The sequence below is a fragment of the Nothobranchius furzeri genome, chromosome 3 (genome assembly GCF_043380555.1).
Source record: "Nothobranchius furzeri strain GRZ-AD chromosome 3, NfurGRZ-RIMD1, whole genome shotgun sequence".
Classification (NCBI taxonomy): Eukaryota; Metazoa; Chordata; class Actinopteri; order Cyprinodontiformes; family Nothobranchiidae; genus Nothobranchius; species Nothobranchius furzeri.
In genome coordinates, this window is record NC_091743.1 from 63,836,782 (window position 1) to 63,860,978 (window position 24,197).

The 24,197-nt window shown below is 40.6% G+C and overlaps 1 protein-coding gene across 1 annotated transcript in view; it reads left to right on the forward strand.

The window, feature by feature from the left end:
- Positions 1-199: 199 nt before the first annotated feature.
- The window catches only part of LOC107385905 (serine-rich adhesin for platelets-like), a 26,999-nt gene continuing 3,001 nt past the window's right edge, over positions 200-24,197 (forward strand). Inside the window, exons 1-4 of the mRNA XM_015960064.3 lie at positions 200-524; positions 3,229-3,288; positions 3,497-21,001; positions 22,046-22,170. Coding sequence (XP_015815550.3) covers positions 410-524; positions 3,229-3,288; positions 3,497-21,001; positions 22,046-22,170 — 17,805 coding nt within the window. The 5' untranslated portion in view covers positions 200-409. The remainder of the gene's footprint in view (positions 525-3,228; positions 3,289-3,496; positions 21,002-22,045; positions 22,171-24,197) is intronic.

Sequence of the window (24,197 nt, forward strand, 5' to 3'; positions counted from 1 at the left end):
CAACGCCATTGAACATCAAGATGTCTTATCTTGATTTTATTTTCGTGTTTCTTTTTAAAGAAACTGGAACTCATAAGCAACCCAAGTGTGAACTATTTGAGTGACTGATGTACAGTAAAAATACAGTCACACCCTCTCACACCTCCCCTCATCCACCTGTTCTCTTCAGCATCAGCGTCAGTAGCGGCAACTCTGTGGAAATTTGCTCAGGGTGTATTCAGCACGTCAGTAACAACCTCTGTAACAGCCGTGATGACACAGAGGAGCTCTCACACTTGTACTGCCAGTCAGATCCTAACTGAACTAGAAGATCGCCACAAATCTCAAACTCAACTGATTTAGTTTTTCTACAGGTGAAAATTTTTATCACTCTTCAACCACTTCATCGCAGAATCTGAGAGCAGACATAATGTGGATTTACCAGCAATCCTGTAACTGGAGGACATTTTCCACCATGTTCCTTATCTTTACTGTATGTGTCAGCATGCTGAGTGCATTCCCTACAACATTTGCACAAAATGAAGGTAAGCTTGTGATTTTTTTAATGATAGTCATTGTAAAATCGTCTGAATCTGCTGAGGAATGATTACACTTCACCTGATGATGCATAGTTGTATTCCTCAGTGTTAAAGTGTGAATTCTCATTTTCAGTTTGACCCACCAGGAATGTTTTCAGTTTTAGTATTAAAAGAATAAACTTTTTATCATTCAGTTCAATCTCATTTTATACAGTAAAGGTATTTTTAAAAGAAAACATTTTGAAAGTATAATCCAAGCTGTTGTTAACTTTCATGTTAAATGGAAATGACCTCAGTACTAAATCTCTTCATGCATGCAATGCAAAATCCATGACACCAACGTTTCTAACCGGGAAGAAATATCACCGATACAGAGGAAAATGGTTGATCAAGTTATGTTAATATTTGAAGAAAGTAAATGTTAGAAAATAAAACATTACACAAAGATTAGATAGGGAACAGAGAAAGACGGAAATGCCCCTTATTCAAAAATGAAGGAAGTCATTTTCACGCAATGTGACCTCGATTCATGTTTTCGATTTTTTTTCACATTCAAGAAGATTAAAATACTAGGACACTAACCTGTGAGTGAGATTAAAATTTTTAGAATTTTGAAATGACCAAAATTTAAACTATTCTTTATGGATTTTCCATTTTTTGACATATTATTATTTATTAGGGTAAATAGTTTATTCAAACATCCCTTTTCCATCACCAGTTTTCTGATTAATGATATTTTTAAACACACTTTTAACATAAAACATGACATATAACACTTTATGTTGTGTCACTCATGTGACCCAACAGGTAAACTTTTTCGGAAGCACAGGGTCAATTTTCATCAGTCTGGTGATGATTACCAGATATATTTTCCCTTCAGACAGGGTACTGCAGACTAGTCATGCCAATCCTGGATTGAGGAGGTTAGAGCCTGGATGGCTTCCAGCTTTTTAAGCTTCAATGAAGGAAAAACGGAGATCATCGCTTTTAGCCCGAGTATTAATCATGCATCAAACCAGGAAACTGAACTCTCTTCTCTTAAGAAGGATCTTGTCACTGATCTGGGTGTGAGGTTGGATGCATCACTAAAAGAGCTTCAAATAAATGTGTTGATGCACCCTTGCTTTTTCCATCTTCGTCGCCTATACAGGATCACGTTGCTAGTGTTGCGTGCACACTTTTTTGACTGTTGTTGTTAGATAAAAACTGATATTAACATTATTGAACTAATATTGATGTCTTTACTGTTAAACATCTGGTGTCTTATTAAACGTAGCTTCATCCTTTTCATTCTGTTGATAGATACCAGGCTCCAGTAGGTCTTACAGGGAGGAGTAGGTTTTAGGAGGATGACCTTGCCTTGGCACTGACCTTTATCAGTAACACTCCCTTGAGAAAGTCTAGCAAGAGCTTTGTTTGATTTAGGGTGTACCTGGAGAAAGTTTAGACTCCCTTTTACAGCTTTCCACCTGAGAGTCTAAGGAATGTTAAAATGTGTGTGCGTTAATCTTTGCGTGTGCTTAATAAATGCTGTCGGAAGGCGTCAGCCTGATGAGAGTGAACTGCAACCTTGACTGGTGTGTTTTCTTTCCTCTCCACTTTGCAAAGTCTAAATTGATTGTTTGTGATTGGTATTGGTGTTGATCGATTGATTACTATAACCCCCTGTGCTTTGGACTTTCCCTAAGGTAATCTTGGATTGGTGAAATTACCCAACAGTTGTCCATTATTTTATTATTTCACACCTAGACTACTTAGGAATTAGTAAGGCTGCACCAGCTCAGCTCTAGCTTGCACAAAATGCTGGAGCTAGATTCCTGACAACCACCAGAATGCAGGAACATATCACACCTGTCTTAGCTCATCTACATTGGTTTCCATTTTGCTTTAGAATCAGGTTCAAGATGCTTGTCTTTATTTTTAAGTCTCTGCAGGGCTGTGCTCCAAGCTGTCTGGCTGAGTTACTCACTCAGATCATCACAGCAAGACTTACTAGTTGCTCCACGGGTAAAATGCTCAGCTAGAGGAGGAAGGGCTTTCTCGATCTTGGCCCCTAAGCTGTGGAATGACCTCCCCTTGAGGTCAGACAACCACCTTCACTACTGGATGAAGACTCATTTTTATTCTGTGGCGTTCCCTCAGCACATGTTTTAGCCATATTTTTCAAGAACTGAGCTTTTATCCTGATTTATTCTGTTGTCTTACTTGCATCTTTTGCTTTTATTTGTTTTATACATTTTTGTTGGCCCTTGCAGGGGTCATTTCTTTTTTATGCTCATATAGCACATTGGTTCATTTCCTGGTTGATGGAATGATTTCTTATAAATTATACATATAAAATATAACAAAGCACAAGTAATGTTTCTGTTTTTCTACATAAATTTGCAAACATCTCTAAAGTGTTCTTCCCGTTGTGTGTAGTGTTTTGAGGTCAAATATAGTACCACAATCCTTTTTGGAATCAGGCTGTAACTTAACAAAAGGTGTAAAAAATGAAGTGCTGTGCATTCTGTAAAATATTGTTCTTATGGTGTTCTGGCTTCCTTCCTTGTGGCTGATGTTTGGCATTCATTCAAGCCACCATCTCCAATTTATTTCCATCTTGATGAAGATCAAGAGATGGTTTTTGATATTTTAAACTACCTGTTTTTTTTAAATCAGGGTCTCTTGAATCATGAATTTATTTGATAATTCATTTATGTTTTTACAGAAAATCTAAATGCGAAACAAGATCAAATAGATGAAATGACAGAGAATCCCCAGATAACAGGTGAGCATAAATACATGAATCTCAAACATAAACACAAGAAGACATAACACATCTGCGCTTTTAGAAGTTGAGCAAATATTGAATGACTCATCTCAACAAAATGAGCCAACATGGAATCAAAAGAATTAACCTCATCATCACACACAAACAGACCAACTGCTAATTCACACATTGATCAGATCCTAACTATTTTTCCCCACAAATACAGAATTTTCTTCCAGTTCATCATCAGTAACAACTCAACATCCAACTACCAAGGATGCATCAAATGCAAGGAGGTCTTCAACCACAGATCTACAGTCAACATATTTAATGATGGGTACATTCAAAGGAACTAATCAAAAAATAAACCTCCAGTCATCCACGAACACCAAAGAACTTCCTCATAGTACCTACAATGGTGTTACTACAGCAAACAGTTTTACTTCAGACATGGAAGATACCTCTACTTCAACCAAATCTGTTCAGGCTTCTTTGGGACTAAATACTGACAGAGAAGATACAAGTACTACAATCACTAATGACCCTCTTACTAGAGATGAGACAACAATAACGTCTTTAACTACAGAGACTCAGTCTACATCATTTATGACAAGAAAACCGACAAAAACTCAGATTCCTAATGAGACCATCTCATCATCCTTCACAAAACTTCCAACAACATCCAACCAAATGAACTTTTATAGAACAACCTTCTCTACAGAGGATTCCCACAGTACTAACTCTGAAATTCCTCATTCAAACACAGAGTATTCAAAAACAAGCAAAGTGTACAGTATTGACACAACAACAGATAACCATAAAATACCTTCAATAGTCATCTCTTCATCTGCAAAGTCACAGTCTACATCTCAAAATATGGAAAAGTTGACAGAAAAAACAGAACTTCAAGATGCAATCTCATCAACTGCCACAACAGGAATTTCTAATATAAAACCAACAAATACTCAACAGTCTTTGCAAAGTCCCTCAGCTCAAATTACAACAGGAAAAAAGAAAATCATCGCTTCAACACCTTCAACATCTGTTCCAATCTTTACGCTCACAGGAGATGCAACAAAATCAACACAGACGACCATGAATCAAACTAATGCAGTTTACCAGACATCACCTTCTAACTTTTTTCCGAACACCACTCAATTTACTCAGTCATCTTTAACTGAAAGTACAGATACACGTGTCAATACAAAAGTAACAAATGGGCCATCCATTACTCAAGACACATCTGCACCAACCACAAAAACTACCACAATACAACCATTAAATGATGTTACAGTATTAAAATCTACTGAACAGACATATACTATAGAAACAACATCCTTGCCAACAACCAAGGAAAGGACACCGTCAGCAGGCATTCATCAATACAAAACAGTCAGCTCATCAGGTACAACAGATTTTCCTATTTCTACAAAATCCACTGTTGGAAACAGTGCAGCCAGTGCAGATACAAATCCAACTTCATCAGCAAGTAAAGAAACATCATCAACCACTTTGCAACCAACAGAAACACAGTCTACACAAACCACCATTGACTATGCTAAATCTACCATTCCCCAAACTATTACAAATGAAATAAAGACTACACCCACTGAAATTCCTGCAAAAACTACTCAGTTTGATGAATCATCCTCCCACAGAAAAGAGACAAGTGTCAGTAGAACTACGACAAAGTCACAGCCACCAGCTAGTCAGGAAATATCTGCACAAACCCTTTCATCTACTGTGAGACAGTCTACACCTGTTACAAATGTAAAAGCCACTGAAACAATGCATTCTACAGAATCATCAACACCTCTAACAATAAACAGACTACCATCCACCAACATGGATGAATCCAAAACAACTACTGGTACAACACACTTTACTCCGTCTACAGTCCACATGGTTGAAACAAGTGTAAGCAGTGGAGCTACAAGTCTACCTCCATCAGCAAGTCAGGAAAATTCTTCAACCAAGAATTCACCAACACAATCACAGTCTTCACCTGTTCCTGCTTTAACACCCACAGGAACAACAAAACCAACAGAGTCAACATCAGTGATATCCACTAATGAATTTACTAAATCAGCTATAGTGGAACATTCCAAATCAACCTTTTCCTCCCCAAACACAATCATGTACATCACTTCATCCTCTGAAATTCCTCCAAGAACCACTGATTCAGGAACAACCAGAACTACAACAACTGCACAGTCATCAGTTACTCAAGAAACATCTGCATTAACTGTGTCCTCTACCACTGAGACACAGTCTACAAATGTCATGACAATGAAATACACTGGATCAATGTATTCCACTGTAGACAACACTGATACAAGTCTAACCAGTGCAGTCACAAGTCTACCACCATCTACAAGTGAGGAAACATCTTTTACCAAGGCTTTCCCCACAGAGACATTCATACCATCCGTTCCAACATTTGCACCTACAGGAAATACACAATCATCAGAATCTACTTCAATGCCAACCACAAATGTGTTGACCAAATCAACCTCCATTAATCATTCTAAAGAGACTTTTTCTTCCACAAATACAGATGTTTATCAAACAACACCTGCGTTTTTGTCAAAGACCACTCACTTTACTCAAACACCTTTAACTGACAATACAGATGCACGTTTAAACACAACAATAACTGATTCAAAACCCTCAATTACTCAAGAAACATCTGCACCAACCAAAACATCTGCCACACCACCATCAACAGATGTTACAATACGGAAATCTACTGGACAGGTAAATATTATGGAATCCACAACCTTGCCAACCACCAACACAATGACATCAACCAAGTTTCATCAATTCAAAACATTCAGCTCATCAGGTACAACACAGTTTACTCCAGTGTCTACAACATACAATGCTGGAACAAGTCCAACCAGTGCAGATACAAGTCTACTTTCATCAGCAAGTAAGGAACCATCGTTAACCAAATCACCACCAACCAACACAAAATCTACACCAACCACCATTGACTATGCTAAAGTTACCTTTTCATCAACAATTACAGTGGATGTCAACACTAAACCCACTGAACCTCCTCTACCAACTACTCAGTTTCATGAAACCTCCTCACCCCACAGAACAGAGACAAGTGTCAGTAGAACTACAACAAAGTCACAACCACCAGCTAGTCAGGAAATATCTGCACAAACCCTTTCATCTACTGTGAGACAGTCTACACCTGTCACAAATGTAAAAGCAACTGAAAAAATGCATTCTACAGAATCATCAAACCCTCTAACAATAAACAGACTACCATCAACCAACATGGATGAATCCAAAACAACTACTGGTACGACACACTTTACTCCGCCTACAGTACACATGGTTGAAACAAGTGTAAGCAGTGGAGCTACAAGTCTACCTCCATCAGCAAGTCAGGAAAATTCTTCAACCAAGAATTCACCAACACAATCACAGTCTTCACCTGTTCCTGCTTTAACACCCACAGGAACATCAAAACCAACAGAGTCAACATCAGTGATATCCACTAATGAATTTACTAAATCAGCTACAGTGGAACATTCCAAATCAACCTTTTCCTCCCCAAACACAATCATGTACATCACTTCATCCTCTGAAATTCCTCCAAGAACCACTGATTCAGGAACAACCAGAACTACAACAACTGCACAGTCATCAGTTACTCAAGAAACATCTGCATTAACTGTGTCCTCTACCACTGAGACACAGTCTACAAATGTCATGACAATGAAATACACTGAATCAATGTATTCCACTGTAGACAACACTGATACAAGTCTAACCAGTGCAGTCACAAGTCTACCACCATCTACAAGTGAGGAAACATCTTTTACCAAGGCTTTCCCCACAGAGACATTCATACCATCTGTTCCAACATTTGCACCTACAGGAAATACACAATCATCAGAATCTACTTCAATGCCAACCACAAATGTGTTGACCAAATCAACCTCCATTAATCATTCTAAAGAGACTTTTTCTTCCACAAATACAGATGTTTATCAAACAACACCTGCATTTTTGTCGAAGACCACTCACTTTACTCAAACACCTTTAACTGACATTACAGATACACGTTTAAACACAACAATAACTGATTCAAAACCCTCAATTACTCAAGAAACATCTGCACCAACCAAAACATCTGCCACACCACCATCAACAGATGTTACAATACGGAAATCTACTGGACAGGTAAATATTATGGAATCCACAACCTTGCCAACCACCAACACAATGACATCAACCAAGTTTCATCAATCCAAAACATTCAGCTCATCAGGTACAACACAGTTTACTCCAGTGTCTACAACATACAATGCTGGAACAAGTCCAACAAGTGCAGATACAAGTCTACTTTCATCAGCAAGTAAGGAACCATCGTTAACCAAATCACCACCAACCGACACACAATCTACACCAACCACCATTGACTATGCTAAAGTTACCTTTTCATCAACAATTACAGTGGATGTCAACACTAAACCCACTGAAACTCCTCTACCAACTACTCAGTTTCATGAAACCTCCTCACCCCACAGAACAGAGACAAGTGTCAGTAGAACTACAACAAAGTCACAACCACCAGCTAGTCAGGAAATATCTGCACAAACCCTTTCATCTACTGTGAGACAGTCTACACCGGTCACAAATGTAAAAGCCACTGAAACAATGCATTCTACAGAATCATCAACACCTCTAACAATAAACAGACTACCATCAACCAACATGGATGAATCCAAAACAACTACTGGTACGACACACTTTACTCCGCCTACAGTCCACATGGTTGAAACAAGTGTAAGCAGTGGAGCTACAAGTCTACCTCCATCAGCAAGTCAGGAAAATTCTTCAACCAAGAATTCACCAACACAATCACAGTCTTCACCTGTTCCTGCTTTAACACCCACAGGAACATCAAAACCAACAGAGTCAACATCAGTGATATCCACTAATGAATTTACTAAACCAGCTATAGTGGAACATTCCAAATCAACCTTTACCTCCCCAAACACAATCATGTACATCACTTCATCCTCTGAAATTCCTCCAAGAACCACTGATTCAGGAACAACCAGATCTACAACAACTGCACAGTCATCAGTTACTCAAGAAACATCTGAATTAACTGTGTCCTCTACCACTGAGACACAGTCTACAAATGTCATGACAATGAAATACACTGAATCAATGTATTCCACTGTAGACAACACTGATACAAGTCTAACCAGTGCAGTCACAAGTCTACCACCATCTACAAGTAAGGAAACATCTTTTACCAAGCCTTTCCCCACAGAGACATTCATACCATCTGTTCCAACATTTGCACCTACAGGAAATACACAATCATCAAAATCTACTTCAATGCCAACCACAAATGTGTTGACCAAATCAACCTCCATTAATCATTCTAAAGAGACTTTTTCTTCCACAAATACAGATGTTTATCAAACAACACCTGCATTTTTGTCAAAGACCACTCACTTTACTCACACACCTTTAACTGACATTACAGATACACGTTTAAACACAACAATAACTGATTCAAAACCCTCAATTACTCAAGAAACATCTGCACCAACCAAAACATCTGCCACACCACCATCAACAGATGTTACAATACGGAAATCTACTGGACAGGTAAATATTATGGAATCCACAACCTTGCCAACCACCAACACAATGACATCAACCAAGTTTCATCAATCCAAAACATTCAGCTCATCAGGTACAACACAGTTTACTCCAGTGTCTACAACATACAATGCTGGAACAAGTCCAACCAGTGCAGATACAAGTCTACTTTCATCAGCAAGTAAGGAACCATCGTTAACCAAATCACCACCAACCGACACACAATCTACACCAACCACCATTGACTATGCTAAAGTTACCTTTTCATCAACGATTACAGTGGATGTCAACACTAAACCCACTGAACCTCCTCTACCAACTACTCAGTTTCATGAAACCTCCTCACCCCACAGAACAGAGACAAGTGTCAGTAGAACTACAACAAAGTCACAACCACCAGCTAGTCAGGAAATATCTGCACAAACCCTTTCATCTACTGTGAGACAGTCTACACCTGTCACAAATGTAAAAGCCACTGAAACAATGCATTCTACAGAATCATCAACACCTCTAACAATAAACAGACTACCATCAACCAACATGGATGAATCCAAAACAACTACTGGTACAACACACTTTACTCCGCCTACAGTCCACATGGTTGAAACAAGTGTAAGCAGTGGAGCTACAAGTCTACCTCCATCAGCAAGTCAGGAAAATTCTTCAACCAAGAAATCACCAACACAATCACAGTCTTCACCTGTTCCTGCTTTAACACCCACAGGAACATCAAAACCAACAGAGTCAACATCAGTGATATCCACTAATGAATTTATTAAATCAGCTACAGTGGAACATTCCAAATCAACCTTTTCCTCCCCAAACACAATCATGTACATCACTTCATCCTCTGAAATTCCTCCAAGAACCACTGATTCAGGAACAACCAGATCTACAACAACTGCACAGTCATCAGTTACTCAAGAAACATCTGCATTAACTGTGTCCTCTACCACTGAGACACAGTCTACAAATGTCATGACAATGAAATACACTGAATCAATGTATTCCACTGTAGACAACACTGATACAAGTCTAACCAGTGCAGTCACAAGTCTACCACCATCAACAAGTAGGAAAACATCTTTTACCAAGGCTTTCCCCACAGAGACATTCATACCATCTGTTCCAACATTTGCACCTACAGAAAATACACAATCATCAGAATCTACTTCAATGCCAACCACAAATGTGTTGGCCAAATCAACCTCCATTAATCATTCTAAAGAGACTTTTTCTTCCACAAATACAGATGTTTATCAAACAACACCTGCGTTTTTGTCAAAGACCACTCACTTTACTCAAACACCTTTAACTGACATTACAGATACACGTTTAAACACAACAATAACTGATTCAAAACCCTCAATTACTGAAGAAACATCTGCACCAACCAAAACATCTACCACAACACCATCAACAGATGTTACAATACGGAAATCTACTGGACAGGTAAATATTATGGAATCCACAACCTTGCCAACCACCAACACAATGACATCAACCAAGTTTCATCAATCCAAAACATTCAGCTCATCAGGTACAACACAGTTTACTCCAGTGTCTATAACATACAATGCTGGAACAAGTCCAACCAGTGCAGATACAAGTCTACTTTCATCAGCAAGTAAGGAACCATCATTAACCAAATCACCACCAACCGACACAAAACCTACACCAACCACAATGGACTATGCTAAAGTTACCTTTTCATCAACAATTAAAGTGGATGTCAACACTAAACCCACTGAACCTCCTCTACCAACTACTCAGTTTCCTGAAACCTCCTCACCCCACAGAACAGAGACAAGTGTCAGTAGAACTACAACAAAGTCACAACCACCAGCTAATCAGGAAATATCTGCACAAACCCTTTCATCTACTGTGAGACAGTCTACACCTGTTACAAATGTAAAAGCCACTGAAACAATGCATTCTACAGAATCATCAACACCTCTAACAATAAACAGACTACCATCCACCAACATGGATGAATCCAAAACAAATACTGGTACGACACACTTTACTCCGTCTACAGTCCACATGGTTGAAACAAGTGTAAGCAGTGGAGCTACAAGTCTACCTCCATCAGCAAGTCAGGAAAATTCTTCAACCAAGAATTCACCAACACAATCACAGTCTTCACCTGTTCCTGCTTTAACACCAACAGGAACAACAAAACCAACAGAGTCAACATCAGTGATATCCACTAATGAATTTATTAAATCAGCTACAGTGGAACATTCCAAATCAACCTTTTCCTCCCCAAACACAATCATGTACATCACTTCATCCTCTGAAATTCCTCCAAGAACCACTGATTCAGGAACAACCAGAACTACAACAACTGCACAGTCATCAGTTACTCAAGAAACATCTGCATTAACTGTGTCCTCTACCACTGAGACACAGTCTACAAATGTCATGACAATGAAATACACTGAATCAATGTATTTTACTGTAGACAACACTGATACAAGTCTAACCAGTGCAGTCACAAGTCTACCACCATCAACAAGTAGGAAAACATCTTTTACCAAGGCTTTCCCCACAGAGACATTCATACCATCTGTTCCAACATTTGCACCTACAGAAAATACACAATCATCAGAATCTACTTCAATGCCAACCACAAATGTGTTGGCCAAATCAACCTCCATTAATCATTCTAAAGAGACTTTTTCTTCCAAAAATACAGATGTTTATCAAACAACACCTGCGTTTTTGTCAAAGACCACTCACTTTACTCAAACACCTTTAACTGACAGTACAGATACACGTTTAAACACAAAAATAACTGATTCAAAACCCTCAATTACTCAAGAAACATCTGCACCAACCAAAACATCTGCCACACCACCACCAACAGATGTTACAATACGGAAATCTACTGGACAGGTAAATATTATGGAATCCACAACCTTGCCAACCACCAACACAATGACATCAACCAAGTTTCATCAATTCAAAACATTCAGCTCATCAGGTACAACACAGTTTACTCCAGTGTCTACAACATACAATGCTGGAACAAGTCCAACCAGTGCAGATACAAGTCTACTTTCATCAGCAAGTAAGGAACCATCGTTAACCAAATCACCACCAACCGACACACAATCTACACCAACCACCATTGACTATGCTAAAGTTACCTTTTCATCAACAATTACAGTGGATGTCAACACTAAACCCACTGAACCTCCTCTACCAACTACTCAGTTTCATGAAACCTCCTCACCCCACAGAACAGAGACAAGTGTCAGTAGAACTACAATAAAGTCACAACCACCAGCTAGTCAGGAAATATCTGCACAAACCCTTTCATCTACTGTGAGACAGTCTACACCTGTTACAAATGTAAAAGTCACTGAAACAATGCATTCTACAGAATCATCAACACCTCTAACAATAAACAGACTACCATCCACCAACATGGATGAATCCAAAACAACTACTGGTACGACACACTTTACTCTGTCTACAGTCCACATGGTTGAAACAAGTGTAAGCAGTGGAGCTACAAGTCTACCTCCATCAGCAAGTCAGGAAAATTCTTCAACCAAGAATTCACCAACACGATCACAGTCTTCACCTGTTCCTGCTTTAACACCCACAGGAACATCAAAACCAACAGAGTCAACATCAGTGATATCCACTAATGAATTTATTAAATCAGCTATAGTAGAACATTCCAAATCAACCTTTTCCTCCCCAAACACAATCATGTACATCACTTCATCCTCTGAAATTCCTCCAAGAACCACTGATTCAGGAACAACCAGAACTACAACAACTGCACAGTCATCAGTTACTCAAGAAACATCTGCATTAACTGTGTCCTCTACCACTGAGACACAGTCTACAAATGTCATGACAATGAAATACACTGAATCAATGTATTCCACTGTAGACAACACTGATACAAGTCTAACCAGTGCAGTCACAAGTCTACCACCATCAACAAGTAAGGAAACATCTTTTACCAAGGCTTTCCCCACAGAGACATTCATACCATCTGTTCCAACATTTGCACCTACAGGAAATACACAATCATCAGAATCTACTTCAATGCCAACCACAAATGTGTTGACCAAATCAACCTCCATTAATCATTCTAAAGAGACTTTTTCTTCCAAAAATACAGATGTTTATCAAACAACACCTGCGTTTTTGTCAAAGACCACTCACTTATCTCAAACACCTTTAACTGACAGTACAGATACACGTTTAAACACAACAATAACTGATTCAAAATCCTCAGTTACTAAAGAAACATCTGCACCAACCAAAACATCTGCCACACCACCATCAACAGATGTTACAATACGGAAATCTACTGGACGGGTAAATATTATGGATTCCACAACCTTGCCAACCACCAACAAAATGACATCAACCAAGTTTCATCAATTCAAAACATTCAGCTCAACAGGTACAACACAGTTTACTCCAGTGTCTATAACATACAATGCTGGAACAAGTCCAACCAGTGCAGATACAAGTCTACTTTCATCAGCAAGTAAGGAACCATCATTAACCAAATCACCACCAACCGACACAAAATCTACACCAACCACAATGGACTATGCTAAAGTTACCTTTTCATCAACAATTAAAGTGGATGTCAACACTAAACCCACTGAACCTCCTCTACCAACTACTCAGTTTCATGAAACCTCCTCACCCCACAGAACAGAGACAAGTGTCAGTAGAACTACAACAAAGTCACAACCACCAGCTAGTCAGGAAATATCTGCACAAACCCTTTCATCTACTGTGAGACAGTCTACACCTGTTACAAATGTAAAAGCCACTGAAACAATGCATTCTACAGAATCATCAACACCTCTAACAATAAACAGACTACCATCCACCAACATGGATGAATCCAAAACAACTACTGGTACGACACACTTTACTCCGTCTACAGTCCACATGGTTGAAACAAGTGTAAGCAGTGGAGCTACAAGTCTACCTCCATCAGCAAGTCAGGAAAATTCTTCAACCAAGAATTCACCAACACAATCACAGTCTTCACCTGTTCCTGCTTTAACACCCACAGGAACAACAAAACCAACAGAGTCAACATCAGTGATATCCACTAATGAATTTACTAAATCAGCTACAGTGGAACATTCCAAATCAACCTTTTCCTCCCCAAACACAATCAGGTACATCACTTCATCCTCTGAAATTCCCCCAAGAACCACTGATTCAGGAACAACCAGAACTACAACAACTGCACAGTCATCAGTTACTCAAGAAACATCTGCATTAACTGTGTCCTCTACCACTGAGACACAGTCTACAAATGTCATGACAATGAAATACACTGAATCAATGTATTCCACTGTAGACAACACTGATACAAGTCTAACCAGTGCAGTCACAAGTCTACCACCATCTACAAGTGAGGAAACATCTTGTACCAAGGCTTTCCCCACAGAGACATTCATACCATCTGTTCCAACATTTGCACCTACAGGAAATACACAATCATCAGAATCTACTTCAGTGCCAACCACAAATGTGTTGACCAAATCAACCTCCATTAATCATTCTAAAGAGACTTTTTCTTCCACAAATACAGATGTTTATCAAACAACACGTGCATTTTTGTCGAAGACCACTCACTTTACTCAAACACCTTTAACTGACATTACAGATACACGTTTAAACACAACAATAACTGATTCAAAACCCTCAGATACTCAAGAAACATCTGCACCAACCAAAACATCTGCCACACCACCATCAACAGATGTTACAATACGGAAATCTACTGGACAGGTAAATATTATGGAATCCACAACCTTGCCAACCACCAACACAATGACATCAACCAAGTTTCATCAATCCAAAACATTCAGCTCATCAGGTACAACACAGTTTACTCCAGTGTCTACAACATACAATGCTGGAACAAGTCCAACCAGAGCAGATACAAGTCTACTTTCATCAGCAAGTAAGGAACCATCGTTAACCAAATCACCACCAACCGACACACAATCTACACCAACCACCATTGACTATGCTAAAGTTACCTTTTCATCAACGATTACAGTGGATGTCAACACTAAACCCACTGAACCTCCTCTACCAACTACTCAGTTTCCTGAAACCTCCTCACCCCACAGAACAGAGACAAGTGTCAGTAGAACTACAACAAAGTCACAACCACCAGCTAGTCAGGAAATATCTGCACAAACCCTTTCATCTACTGTGAGACAGTCTACACCTGTCACAAATGTAAAAGCCACTGAAACAATGCATTCTACAGAATCATCAACACCTCTAACAATAAACAGGCTACCATCAACCAACATGGATGAATCCAAAACAACTACTGGTACGACACACTTTACTCCGCCTACAGTCCACATGGTTGAAACAAGTGTAAGCAGTGGAGCTACAAGTCTACCTCCATCAGCAAGTCAGGAAAATTCTTCAACCAAGAATTCACCAACACAATCACAGTCTTCACCTGTTCCTGCTTTAACACCCACAGGAACATCAAAACCAACAGAGTCAACATCAGTGATATCCACTAATGAATTTACTAAATCAGCTACAGTGGAACATTCCAAATCAACCTTTTCCTCCTCAAACACAATCATGTACATCACTTCATCCTCTGAAATTCCTCCAAGAACCACTGATTCAGGAACAACCAGATCTACAACAACTGCACAGTCATCAGTTACTCAAGAAACATCTGCATTAACTGTGTCCTCTACCACTGAGACACAGTCTACAAATGTCATGACAATGAAATACACTGAATCAATGTATTCCACTGTAGACAACACTGATACAAGTCTAATCAGTGCAGTCACAAGTCTACCACCATCAACAAGTAGGAAAACATCTTTTACCAAGGCTTTCCCCACAGAGACATTCATACCATCTGTTCCAACATTTGCACCTACAGGAAATACACAATCATCAGAATCTACTTCAATGCCAACCACAAATGTGTTGACCAAATCAACCTCCATTAATCATTCTAAAGAGACTTTTTCTTCCACAAATACAGATGTTTATCAAACAACACCTGCGTTTTTGTCAAAGACCACTCACTTTACTCAAACACCTTTAACTGACAGTACAGATACACGTTTAAACACAAAAATAACTGATTCAAAACCCTCAATTACTCAAGAAACATCTGCACCAACCAAAACATCTACCACAACACCATCAACAGATGTTACAATACGGAAATCTACTGGACAGGTAAATATTATGGAATCCACAACCTTGCCAACCACCAACACAATGACATCAACCAAGTTTCATCAATCCAAAACATTCAGCTCATCAGGTACAACACAGTTTACTCCAGTGTCTATAACATATAATGCTGGAACAAGTCCAACCAGTGCAGATACAAGTCTACTTTCATCAGCAAGTAAGGAACCATCATTAACCAAATCACCACCAACCGACACAAAATCTACACCAACCACCATTGACTATGCTAAAGTTACCTTTTCATCAACAATTAAAGTGGATGTCAACACTAAACCCACTGAACCTCCTCTACCAACTACTCAGTTTCCTGAAACCTCCTCACCCCACAGAACAGAGACAAGTGTCAGTAGAACTACAACAAAGTCACAACCACCAGCTAGTCAGGAAATATCTGCACAAACCCTTTCATCTACTGTGAGACAGTCTACACCTGTTACAAATGTAAAAGCCACTGAAACAATGCATTCTACAGAATCATCAACACCTCTAACAATAAACAGACTACCATCCATCAACATGGATGAATCCAAAACAACTACTGGTACGACACACTTTACTCCGTCTACAGTCCACATGGTTGAAACAAGTGTAAGCAGTGGAGATACAAGTCTACCTCCATCAGCAAGTCAGGAAAATTCTTCAACCAAGAATTCACCAACACAATCACAGTCTTCACCTGTTCCTGCTTTAACACCCACAGGAACAACAAAACCAACAGAGTCAACATCAGTGATATCCACTAATGAATTTACTAAATCAGCTACAGTGGAACATTCCAAATCAACCTTTTTCTTCCCAAACACAATCATGTACATCACTTCATCCTCTGAAATTCCTCCAAGAACCCCTGATTCAGGAACAACCAGAACTACAACAACTGCACAGTCATCAGTTACTCAAGAAACATCTGAATTAACTGTGTCCTCTACCACTGAGACACAGTCTACAAATGTCATGACAATGAAATACACTGAATCAATGTATTCCACTGTAGACAACACTGATACAAGTCTAACCAGTGCAGTCACAAGTCTACCACCATCTACAAGTGAGGAAACATCTTTTACCAAGGCTTTCCCCACAGAGACATTCATACCATCTGTTCCAACATTTGCACCTACAGGAAATACACAATCATCAGAATCTACTTCAATGCCAACCACAAATGTGTTGACCAAATCAACCTCCATTAATCATTCTAAAGAGACTTTTTCTTCCACAAATACAGATGTTTATAAAACAACACCTGCATTTTTGTCAAAGACCACTCACTTTACTCAAACACCTTTAACTGACATTACAGATACACGTTTAAACACAACAATAACTGATGCAAAACCCTCAATTACTCAAGAAACATCTGCACCAACCAAAACATCTGCCACACCACCACCAACAGATGTTACAATACGGAAATCAACTGGACAGGTAAATATTATGGAATCCACAACCTTGCCAACCACCAACACAATGACATCAACCAAGTTTCATCAATCCAAAACATTCAGCTCATCAGGTACAACACAGTTTACTCCAGTGTCTATAACATACAATGCTGGAACAAGTCCAACCAGTGCAGATACAAGTCTACTTTCATCAGCAAGTAAGGAACCATCATTAACCAAATCACCACCAACCAACACAAAATCTACACCAACCACAATGGACTATGCTAAAGTTACCTTTTCATCAACAATTAAAGTGGATGTCAACACTAAACCCACTGAACCTCCTCTACCAACTACTCAGTTTCATGAAACCTCCTCACCCCACAGAACAGAGACAAGTGTCAGTAGAACTACAACAAAGTCACAACCACCAGCTAGTCAGGAAATATCTGCACAAACCCTTTCATCTACTGTGAGACAGTCTACACTTGTTACTAATGTAAAAGCCACTGAAACAATGCATTCTACAGAATCATCAACACCTCTAACAATAAACAGACTACCATCAACCAACATGGAGGAATCCAAAACAACTACTGGTACAACACACTTTACTCCGTCTACAGTCCACATGGTTGACACAAGTGTAAGCAGTGGAGCTACAAGTCTACCTCCATCAGCAAGTCAGGAAAATTCTTCAACCAAGAATTCACCAACACAATCACAGTCTTCACCTGTTCCTGCTTTAACACCCACAGGAACATCAAAACCAACAGAGTCAACATCAGTGATATCCACTAATGAATTTACTAAATCAGCTATAGTGGAACATTCCAAATCAACCTTTTTCTCCCCAAACACAATCATGTACATCACTTCATCCTCTGAAATTCCTCCAAGAACCACTGATTCAGGAACAACCAGATCTACAACAACTGCACAGTCATCAGTTACTCAAGAAACATCTGCATTAACTGTGTCCTCTACCACTGAGACACAGTCTACAAATGTCATGACAATGAAATACACTGAATCAATGTATTCCACTGTAGAGAACACTGATACAAGTCTAACCAGTGCAGTCACAAGTCTACCACCATCTACAAGTAAGGAAACATCTTTTACCAAGGCTTTCCCCACAGAGACATTCATACCATCTGTTCCAACATTTGCACCTACAGGAAATACACAATCATCAGAATCTACTTCAGTGCCAACCACAAATGTGTTGACCAAATCAACCTCCATTAATCATTCTAAAGAGACTTTTTCTTCTACAAATACAGATGTTTATCAAACAACACCTGCGTTTTTGTCAAAGACCACTCACTTTACTCAAACACCTTTAACTGACATTACAGATACACGTTTAAACACAACAAGAACTGATTCAAAACCCTCAATTACTCAAGAAACATCTGCACCAACCAAAACATCTGCCACACCACCATCAACAGATGTTACAATACGGAAATCTACTGGACAGGTAAATATCATTGAATCCACAACCTTGCCAACCACCAACAAAATGACATCAACCAAGTTTCATCAATCCAAAACATTCAGCTCATCAGGTACAACACAGTTTACTCCAGTGTCTACAACAAACAATGTTGGAACAAGTCCAACTAGTGCAGATACAAGTCTACTTTCATCAGCAAGTAAGGAACCATCGTTAACCAAATCACCACCAACCGACACACAATCTACACCAACCACCATGGACTATGCTAAAGTTACCTTTTCATCAACAATTTCAGTGGATGTCAACACTAAACCCACTGAACCTCCTCTACCAACTACTCAGTTTCATGAAACCTCCTCACCCCACAGAACAGAGACAAGTGTAAGTAGAACTACAACAAAGTCACAACCACCAGCTAGTCAGGAAATATCTGCACAAACCCTTTCATCTACTGTGAGACAGTCTACACCTGTTACAAATGTAACAGCCACTGAAACAATGCATTCTACAGAATCATCAACACCTCTAACAATAAACAGACTATCATCCACCAACATGGATGAATCCAAAACAACTACTGGTACAACACACTTTACTCCGTCTACAGTCCACATGGTTGAAACAAGTGTAAGCAGTGGAGCTACAAGTCTACCTCCATCAGCAAGTCAGGAAAATTCTTCAACCAAGAATTCACCAACACAATCACAGTCTTCACCTGTTCCTGCTTTAACATCCACAGGAACATCAAAACCAACAGAGTCAACATCAAGGATATCCACTAATGGACTTACCAAATCAGCAATAGTGGAGTATTCCAAATCAACCTTTTCCTCCCCAAACACAATCATGTACATCACATCATCCTCTGAAATTCCTCCAAGGACATATCAGTTTACTGTAAAATCTTCTTCTTACAGCACAGGTACAGGTCTAACAAGTACTAAAACAACTGCCCAGTCATCAGTTATACAAGAAACATCACCTAATCTGTCACCTACCACAGTCACACAGGCTGCATCTGTTATGACAGTAAAATCAACTTTAAAAATTACATCTATAGACTCAACAACATCTAAAACCAAAGACAAAATGACAGCATCAACCAATTTAGCTCCATTTGAAACTACTCCAACTCCAACTGATAAGAATTTTAAAACAAGCAGTTTACAAACAATATCTCATCCATGGTCAAGTACGAAATTGTCTCCAACTACATCAAGAACAGAATCAGAGTCTACTAAAGCAACACCATCCTCACAACGGACAGAGTCAGCCACTCATTCAGTCACAAATGTAACAGTGTCAAGGTCAAGTGTGACATCCCAAAATGTTCCTACACCCACATCAGATCAACTGAAAGAATTAACAACTTATGATGTGGTCCAAACATCACTACTGACAACCAGAGAGCCACCGCGAACCACGCCAGTAGAACCTACAGAAACAACATTGACAACACTTACACCTCAGACCATGTTCTCCACATCGCTGACTACAACTTACAAGCCCACAACAGCAATGTCCGCATCTTCCACCTCCACTAAAGCAAGCAATCGACTAACATCCTCTGTAACTTCATCTTCTCACCAGTTTACAACCACACCTCCCACAGCTTCCTCCCACAAAAACAATTTGACACATTCCACTCTTGCTTTTACTACTGAAATCAAAACGACTAACAAATCAAGCCTTAGTCCGACAACATCATCAATGGCATCAACATCTGAGGCATCTTTCTCCTCAAAAATCGTCACTACAAATGCAGCAACAGTCAGTCAGTCAACATCTGCAGCTGGAACCTCCTCAAATGCCACGGTAGCTTGGACAACACTTCCTACTACATCACAGTGTAGGAATTGTCAGTGCAATGGAGGCACCTGTTTCTTCAATGTGACTCTAGGAAACTGTCAGTGTCGTTGTCCAGAATTTGTCTTTGGAGATTCCTGCTCTTTTGGACAAAATGATGCATCTGCACAAATTGGTAAGATGCTTTTAAGTTTAATAAAGTTTTGAATGCATTCAGATGAGTTATGAATAAGGTCTCAACTTGTTATCATGCTTTTAAAGTATTTTAATAGATTAAAATCATAACTTTAAAAATATTTTTAATTAAATTCAAAAACAACAAAATAATGTTTTTATCCTTATACTATTTAATAATTAAACTATGAGACACTGTTTTGAAAGAAATTCTAATACCGTAATAAATTTCAGAAGCATCTCTATATGCTGGTGAAGATTCTCAGTCATCCAGTTCATGGTAATCCAAAGGAGTTGAAATGAAGGCTTCTTCTCATCCAATGAGCTTTCTCAATTCTGACTGGATCATGGGAGGGTCTGAGGGACTATAGTTGTCTATTGTTGCTTAAGGAGCTGAAACTAATCATGAATGCCCCTTCTTCTTATCTCCTGAGGAGTCGTTGAAGTCGTTAGTGTGGGAAAAGTTATTTTGATTAGACACAGGATCTTCCTGCCAGTTGTGTTCATTCAAACCCCTTTAAATTATCTCTTTAATTTTTATGTTTTCATGCCGAGACCAAGAGTTTGCCATTTTACATGTATGCACTTTTTATTCTTCCTCAAGTTACTTGATCAAGGCATTACCTAATCCTTTGCCTTTAATTGAATTTAACATAATGGATTAATATTTATAAAGCAAACAACCTTTTCATGACAAGTGTGTTACATGTTACACAGGACATGCAAAATGTACATTAATAAGGACAAGAGATTTTACTTTTTTTCATTTATTTTTGCACATTATTTAAAATTAGCAAACACTATGTTGTAACAAAAACTTTAAGAATCAGCTGTAATCAATTTATAAGTTATATACTTCATATAATGTAAAAACATAGTTTTAACAACACATTTTTAAAGTTTTTAATATTACAGAGATAGATGAGGTTGTCGTAAATATAGTGAAGCAAAAGTATTATGTTTGCTGCCATGATGCATGTTTTGAAAAAGAGACTGAGCAAATGGATGTAGGACTGAAATGATGGGTTTCCCTTTTATCTCCCAGATACTGAAGTAGTGCCAACTCGAAAAGCCAGTGTCACTTTGGAAATCTTCGTCGATTATCAGGATACCTTCAGTGATTTAAGCTCACCTGAATCTTTAGCGTTTATCCAGAAACTGGAACCAGAGGTGAAAAACATATTTTATTGTTGCTTCATTTGATCATGTCACACCTTGTCCTGTCTCCCCTTATGGTTTAGTCTTGTGTCTCTGTTAATTGCTCCCACCTGCCTCTCGTTTTCCAATCACCCAAGTTCCCAACCCTCTTGTATTTAAACCCTTTCAGTTTTTTTGTCTCGTGTTGGATCATTGTTTCCATGTCTAGTATGTTCGAGATTAAAGCCTTTGTAAACCATTTCTGCCTACCTGCCTTCTTCACCCGCGTTTGGATCCTTGCCTCTGCTCACCTCGCCCACACGCCGTGAGAGAATGATCCAAACCGTAAAAGGATCCAGCGGGGAGATTCTCCCCTGGGAGTGCCTGCTCCAGTTCCTCTCTTCAGACCACCGGCCGGCTTCTTCTCCTCCTCCGGCGTCACCTCGCCGCCGACGTCGTCACTGACCCTCAGCCTCAGCGTTCCTCTCCACCCTTCCGGAGCCAGATGAGAGGTTGGACCGGGAGATGCTTCCGGATCGCTCCAGCTTCATGGGCACCAGACTGGCTGTGTACTCCCCTGGAGCTGGCCCACGGTGTGGGGAAGGATGCCGGGCTCCACCGCAATCCTGTGTGCCAGGATGGAGCCGTGAGCTCGCCGCTGCCCCGGCTCAGCACACCTGCTTGGACCCGCCCCCAGTCAGACCAACAGTCCCGTCTCCGGTCCAATCCACGCCTCCGTCATCTGCAGGCGGAGGAACCACGCCCACAGCCCAGCTGACAGAGCTTGCATGTCTCCAGGCGGAGCTTGGTCGGATCCGTCAGCTCGTTAGCCTCAAGGAGTCCCAGCTGGACAATCTGTCCTCCCCAAATCACCAGGAGAGGGTTTCAGTCCAGCCAGCAGCTCCCTCATCTCAGTGCCAGAGGAGCAAGCCTGCAGTCCACCCAGCAGAGCTCGCCTGTCTCCGAGCTGAGCTGGCCCAACTCCATCAGAGCCTCAGTCTCCAGGAGCTCCAACTGGACACTCTATCCTCCCTTCTCTCCCAGTTTCCAGCACCACCAGTTCAAATGCATCCAGTTCCAGCGGTGGTCCCGGAGGTCACACCGCATCCGGTCCAGCCTGTCCAAGCGGTCCCATCTGCAGCAATGCCTCCTCCACTCCAGAAGCCGGCGGCCCAGAAGCCGACGTTCCAGAAGACGACACTCCCGGACCAGAAGTCGACGCTCCCGGACCAGAAGTTGACGCTCCTGGACCAGAAGTTGACGCCCCCGGACCAGAAGTTGACGGTCCAGAAGTCGACGCTCCCGGACCAGAAGTCGACGCCCACGGACCAGAAGTCGAGGGTCCAGAAGTCGAGGGTCCAGAAGTCGATGGATCAGAAGTCGACACCTCCGGACACGGAATCGACACCCCCGGACCAGAAGTCGATGGTGGTCGACGCCTCTTCCAGTCCTGTGGCCGACGCCTCTTCCAGTCCTGTGGTCGACGCCTCCTCCAGTCCTGTGGTCGACGCCTCCTCCAGTCCTGCGGTCGACGCCTCCTCGTGTTCTGAGGTCAACGCCTTCTCGTGTTCTGAAATCGACTCTTCCTCGTGTTCTGCAGTGGACGCCTCCTCGTGTTCTGAAGTCGACACCTCATCGTGTTCTGAAGTCGACGCATCATCCGCTCCAGAGGTCGTCGCCCCATCCGCTCCAGAGGTCGACGCCTCATCCGCTCTAGAGGTCGACGCCTCATCCGCTCCAGAGGTCGATGCCTCATCCGCTCCGGAGGTTGACTCCTCATCCGCTCCGGAGGTCGACGCCTCATCCGCTCCGTAGGTCGATGCTCTCTCCAGTCCAGAGGTCGACGCTCTCTCCAGTCCAGAGGTCGACGCTCTTTCGTGTCCAGAGGTCGACACTCTTTCGTGTCCAGAGGTTGACCCTCCCTCGTGTCCAGAGGTCTATGCTCCCTCGTGTCCAGAGGTCTACGCTCCCTCGTGTCCAGAGGTCGACTCTTCCTCATGTCCAGAGGTTGATGCTCCCTCGTGTCCAGAGGTCAACGCTCCCTCATGTCCAGAGGTTGA